General features: G+C 37.2%; 1 protein-coding gene across 1 annotated transcript; it reads right to left on the reverse strand.

Annotated features, from left to right (window-relative positions):
- Positions 1–234: 234 nt before the first annotated feature.
- Positions 235–4,838, reverse strand: LOC107741754 (cathepsin K-like). Its single transcript, XM_016554531.1, has 8 exons — positions 4,726–4,838; positions 4,154–4,291; positions 3,220–3,342; positions 2,762–2,914; positions 2,262–2,480; positions 1,101–1,266; positions 880–988; positions 235–636 (listed from the first exon to the last, which is right to left on the reverse strand). Exons 2-8 carry the CDS (start codon positions 4,283–4,285, stop codon positions 537–539), a joined length of 1,002 nt encoding a protein of 333 aa, XP_016410017.1. The 5' UTR covers positions 4,286–4,291; positions 4,726–4,838; the 3' UTR covers positions 235–536.
- Positions 4,839–6,965: the final 2,127 nt, after the last annotated feature.

A 6,965-nucleotide genomic window follows, 5' to 3' on the forward strand; every position in this document is an offset into this window, starting at 1 on the left:
AAGCACTCTCAAAAACTCCCATTAAAATCACTGAAGCTGTTTACACTGTGAAATGAATATCTTACTTACAGATTCATACACACATCTGTAGTTTGATTCTAACGAGAGAATTCGCCAGAAAGAGGTATTCAGGCAGCGAGTGAGTGAAGAAAACACTGGCATTTTAGCGATGACTCATCTGAACACCTCTGATTGGTCATTGCATTCATAAGCTCAACAGCATCGTGTGTGATTGGTTATGCTGTAAAAACGCGTATGTCTCTGGCTCAGCACCAGCCAGCGAACGCAGATTTGAATTTTAGAAGCTGATATGACGTGCTGAACGATTTAATCATGCTGGTGTGATTGTATCAAATATAGAAAATATTATTTGGCTATTTTTTGTCTTTTGGAAGCTGCATTCAAAATCCACTTGGCTTAAAAATCACTTTGAATGGGCATGACGCCTCTGAGCACACTGATACTGATTGAGTCCCTTTTGTTATTGGTCAGCAGCAGACAAGTTTGGTCGCATGTGTGCTCCCTACTTCCAGCTCTCACATGACAGGGAAACTGGCCAGGCTGGCAATGCCACATGCATTGTTACGGTTACGAGCCATCAGGACGTACCCCTTCTTCCCCCAATCTTCACCCCAACTTCAAGAACAGAAACAAAAAAACAAATGGATTAGGAGAATTTTACACTATTACATGCTGAATATGACAACATGGAAATTTATTTATTTATTTATTTATTAATGTTTTTTTTAACTTACATGTACTTTTTTAATTAACATTCATTAACATTTTCATTAATTGTTCATTTTAATCATTATGTTTTTATTTAAATTAAATAATTTATTTAGTATTTTAACAATGCTTCCAGCATATTTTCCTTACCTGTTCTTCACAATCCAGTACTTTTTGCCTTTCGGTGTGGCTCCGTAGCCAACAGCTAGAACTGCATGGTTGACGTCATCCTTGTTGCAGTTGGGATCATAGTACACACCTAGAAATGGGTTTTGGGGGTCAAGATTTTAGTCTTATCCTTCACTATAAAAATTTCAGCATAACAACAACAACAAAACACTTTGTAGATGATGTAAAGATATGTTAAGTACCGCTTTTGTAGTACAGGAAGGTGGACTGCATGGCATCTATACCCACTGACACAGGTCCCACCTTTGCCACAGCGCAAGTCAGTGCCCTCTCATTACCCTGAGGAATCTCTTTATAACTTTTACAAGTGGCCGCTTTCGCTGAGCTGTTGTAGGCACACTGCTGGTCCTGCAGGGGGCAGTAGTGAGATGAAAAATCATGACTGTCAAAAATTTTTTAAACAATCTCTAGGACACATTTCTCAATACTTAGTTCCCATTTTCAAAATTCTTTACACAGATCTCCTTAAAAACTTTCAGCTGGGCACATCCAAAATGTACTAAAACAACCAAAACACTTCATGTCTCAAATCAAGTCATTCTTCCATTAGAGTAGTAAAAACCGACACAAAACGATGTAGTATACATGCCAGACCAGTATGTATTGTGGCGCTGTAATTCTGCCACAGAGATACACGAAAAACGGAGAAGACTTGGACTATGCGCTTAAACCTTGCGCGCGGTATACAAACGAACATGGAACAATACATTTATTAATCTGTGTTAATGTTAGTTAATAAAAAGACAATCGCTCAGTGTTTGTTCATGTTTTTGTTGCTGTTACGTGACGTAGCGGTGTCTGACTCGGGGCGAGACGTGGGCTGAAGACGTCATCGTTTCAGAAAATATACGGATTCTCTGTCCACACGAAAACGCAGGGGCGGCGTTTTCAGATTTATCCACTCTGGGACCCGGTTTCAAAAAATATCGATTTCACTCACCCAAAACGCCGGATCCGTGTGGACGAAACGCCTACGATACAAAATGTATGCGTATACAGCTAAACGCGTAGCTCACTTTTTCCAAATTCCATTCAGATCGTCTTAGCGACTGGCAGCCTTGCACATCCAAAATGCACTAAAACAACCAAAATACTTCATATGTGTCCCAAATCAAGTCATTCTTCCATAAGAGTAGCAGAAGTTGTCACCCAACAAACAAACACACTTTTAACACATAAAAAAGTGACCTAAAAACACTAATAACAGTGTAGTTTGAAAGACGTAGTCATTGAGTCTAGTGCCAAAGTATTGGAAAAACCTCATTTGCATTTTTACCAAATAACATAAATGAATCATCGAAAAAAATGCAACAAAAAAGGCTTAGTATAAGGCTGACTATTACCATTCCAGCATAGGGGTAGCTCTCCTCTGAATCAATGCCTTGGTTGTCTCTGACGTATTTGAAGGCATTTGTCATATATCCTCCACCACAGCCGTCATTGTCAGTCACACAGTCCACCAGGTTCTGAGGACTGAGGTCTACCAGCTGACCTTTAGTCTTCTTCAGCTGACCTTCCAAAGCCCCAACAGAGCTAAAGGCCCAGCATGAGCCACATGAACCCTGAGGAGAGTGAGAGAAAAAAAACACTGGAGACAGCCTAAAACACTTATATTCTGGTGGCGAAATTATCTTTTTGACCACTGGATGGCGCTTAAGTACAGTGATACCTATAGTTGACTTGAAACAACAGATGGTATGGATAATAGTTAGATGGTAACCCTCATTCTGTGGAAATTTGTGTGAAAGCACTTGAGGATGAGGATAGGGTTGATCGTGTGAGAGTTTCTCAGAATGAGGAAATATTACAGCAATATTACTGAAATATTTTGTTATTTCCTCACTTGGTTCTTGACAGAAGTGACGTATCCCAGTTTACGGTAGTCAATTGATTTGGGCAACTTCTCCACCATGTCATCAGGCAAATATGTGTTAGTTGGGTCCTGGTACATGGGCATTTGAAGTCCCATGACTTTCTCTGCCACCTCTTCTAGTGTCTGCAGAGAGATAAGCATTAGACAAAAAAACTTCATTCAAATAGCTGATCAACCCTGAAAAAAGTTATCAAGTTGGATCTAGTTTCAGTAAACATGCCTTTATAATAGATTATTGATGGAACATTGCTGTTGTCATGTATACTCTGCAAACAGGTTTAGCAAGATTGTGATATCTTCAACTTAAAGGGGCAGGATCACACATATGCAGATGTTTTCCAACACATAAGACTGGCAAATGTTTGTAAAACAATACATTAAACATTTTACAGAAGCAAAATATTAGCAGATTGAATTAGGGCACTTACCATATCTCCAAAATGGTTCATGCCCAGATTATAGGTATGAATCCCCAGTTCGTACTCTTTGTTATGGGCTTCAATAAACAGCATATTCTTCTCCCAAATCGCCCGTCGAATAGACTCTTCATCCTGTCCACCATAAAACAACACTTGGCTCAAGTGCTTGGTTCTCAAACTGTATATAAACCACCAGCTGATGATACATTGCATGAACCTGAACGTTATATTACAGTAATTCGAATAATAGAGAACTCGTATTTTAGCCAGAAGCAACGGTTTGAAGATAAAAATATCTTGATGGATTTGATTACAAACATGCAGCTTTTTGCTTCACAAAGAATTAATTGATGTACTGAAGTCATGTGGATTACCCTACTTGATGATTATCGTAATGTTTTTTATCAGATAAACTCATTCTGACGGCACCCATTGACTGCAGAGGATCCATTGATGAGGAAATTATGTAATGCTAAATTTCTCCAAATCTCTTCCAGTGAACAAACAAACTCATCTACATCTTGGATGGCCTATGGATGAGTAATTTTTTTAGCACATATTCATTTTTTGGTTGAACTATTTCTTTAATGCATCTAATCTTTATAATGCATGGCACCTTTAAGTGAGGATTTAGGTGGAATTTGCACCTAATACTTAAAACTCTATAAAATAACTTACCAATCCTAATGCTGTAAGATTGACTTTCTTTTTTCTTTTTTTATATATTGAGCTGCAGTGCATGTAAAAGCACAGACCTCTTAAGGGACTTAGCCAGTACATTCCAATCAATGTAGTCATAAAAATACAAGCTAGTTTTCCTCTCATTTTACCAGAGAAGGGAGAAACAGATGGCTTTTTAATGAAAACACTAACCCAATCTAGTTCATTAACTCTTTTGACACCCTAAGGAAATATTGTATTGTCTTCATAGGCTGTTACTCACCAGGCCATTGTACTCCCTCTTGTGGGTGAGTTTCCAGCTCTCCCATGCCTCATCCAGTGTGAGATTCTCCAAAGTGTGAGCTAGTCCACACCACACCACCACGAGTAGGGTGATTCCACCAAACGCATACATTATGCCCTGACAAACAGACCTACAGTCAGAGGTGTAAAGCCACACTGTACACTATATCACGCCAGCGGCGCTCTTGCAACGTACGTGGCGTGATAACTGTAAACCACAAACAAAAACGAGTGAAGCTTCACCGCAGTGAAACTTATTCAGTCAGTTCAGAGAAATAAGGATTAGGCCTAAGTGGTGATTTCTGAAATGAGCTAGAAGAAATGTACTATTTGTTATTATATTTTTAAAAGTTTTTAAAGTTTTCGTGAAGAATAAAAAGAAAACGAAAGTGATTGCAACAAAGCTGCACCCACAACTCCAAACGTTTCGAATTTTCATACTTTTTTACAAGTATTAAAACAGGCGTTTACAACACTTTACATATAAACAATGTAAACAATTTAAGACGAGTTAAAAAGAAAAACAGAGTGCGGACGAGGAACCTCGGTTACCTGGATGATTTCCAGAAGTTCAGAACAAAAGATGGATGCTGGTATGAAACTGGGTTAGTGGACGACCTCTTTATATGCTGACGTTTTGAGGAAGTTGCTCCTGTTGCGGGAAAAGGAGGAAGACCCGCTTCATCTGGAATCGTTTAAACACCAGCTCAGAGCGATGGTGTCAGGACTCAGGAGTCAGGTTACAGTTTTAGGAAAAGTGGGAAGTTGGGAATAGTGTGAAAGAGATTTGTATTTGAAATTAAAATTAAATGTACTAAAACCAACACTACCAACAACAGAAATGATAATATTTTAGAGATACCTTATATTATTTTTAGCTTTAAATGATGTGAAATCATGTGCATATACAGTTGCCAGGAAAATAAATTTGCAAGCTGTAGCAATTCATCCATTATTTAACCATTAGTTTTACATAATGCATTTGCTGCAGCTTTTCCTTTATGTTCCAAAACTGCTTAAATTCTCTATAATGTCTTGGGAATTGCTTACTGACAGCAGTTTTTTTATTCTTGCCATTGATTCGCATTAGCATTTATACCTTTGAGCAGGCTAGATGGTCTTAGTCACACTAACAAAAGAAACAGTCCACTCAGCTTTTCAGGGAATTTTTTGTTGTGATCCTGCAAAAGGACGGATGTGATTAAGTGATGCACATTTTCTCATCTTGGAGACTGTAACCTTCTATACATTCATCAACTCACATTTTCAGCTTTTTTTTCCACTTTTTTTTTTTTTTTTGCTGGCATAAATAAAGGACAATCAGTTGACTTCAAACTCAACTGATTTGATGGTATCAATAAATAGCATCTCTTTCTAAGCTTCGTTCTCCTAGGGCCATGCTGGCTTGTCATGAACACTTCCGCTTGTTAGTCAACAACCTGAGTTCCCTGTGCAGTGTGTCACTGCATGAGGTCTATGTGAAAATTGTCCCATGATGTCTACTATATAGGCATGCGGTCAGCACTAAGATATAAATGTATGTCGAGGAAAGTCCCCTAATGTTAGTTGTTCACACTATGTGCAGATTACTCACAAACATACAAGCAAACCTATAAATATCACAGGTATTTATAGGTAAATACCTAATACTGTAGCAAGAATGATACTTCAGATACTTACTGTGCATCTCATTTACTGCAGTTTCACTGTTCACTGGAATTAATTTGATATTATTACATATTAAACTGCAATACCTAAAAAGAAGGATTGACTTTGACCGGATACATTAAATGATTGAAGCATTTTTTGGTAATACACACCTGCTCATTCATGCTTTAGAAAACTTTTGGCTTTTTTATCGTTCATCTGATCCTGATCAGAGCCAGCGTTGTGTGTGTGTGTGTTCAAGTGTGTTTTTGCTACAGCATTAAGGATTAAGTCTTATATATATATATATATATATATATATATCTTTTAAAAATTTGCAGATTTGTCGGTGTGAACACAATTAAATTGTTGTGAAATTATTTTGTACAATAAACAAAGAATTAACACTACAAACAAATGCTCAAATAAACACAAAACACTGCAATGCAATCACTATTAAATATGAAATATCAGGTATTAATTTAAATACATTATTGTTGTATTAATATAAATGTAAATAGCTCCAGCATGACAAATGTTCAGTCATATTACACAGAAGAAAAAAAAAACTCCTCCTTTACTCAGCTAGCTGTTAGCAGCAAACTCTACATCTGTTTCCTGCTACTTTACATTCCTGTCTAACCACAAAACTGAAGAAACCCAGAATGCCTTGCTACAGTCATATGTCTGCTCCCATGACTGTCACGAGACTTTTGATTCAAAGTTTTTTTTACAGTTTATTGTTTAAACTGAGAGCTACAGAGCCATGCATCAAACTTCCCTTTTTTGTGGGCACTGTTGTATATGTCCTAAACACTACCTAGTCTGGAAACACTTAAATACCTATTTTTCACATTTTAGAGAAATAGTAAAGTCATCAAAACTATACCAATGGCACAAATGGCAGGTGACCGAAAGACGTTTAACAAATCAAGACTATTAAATGAACTTAACACTCTGGATTTCTTTCAACCAGCCTCATGGGGTGCATTCTGGGATGTTTTTTTAAACATCATCGAACGTGACCAAATATTTGCATGCGATTCCATATGGGCAAACATTTTAATTTCACTTTTTAATGGGAGTTTTTAATTAATGTTTGTAGTATTTTCATAGTTAAATATTACATTATATATTTTAATTAT

The sequence above is a fragment of the Sinocyclocheilus rhinocerous genome, unplaced genomic scaffold (assembly GCF_001515625.1).
Source record: "Sinocyclocheilus rhinocerous isolate Xijiao unplaced genomic scaffold, SAMN03320098_v1.1 scaffold616, whole genome shotgun sequence".
Lineage (NCBI taxonomy): Eukaryota > Metazoa > Chordata > Actinopteri > Cypriniformes > Cyprinidae > Sinocyclocheilus > Sinocyclocheilus rhinocerous.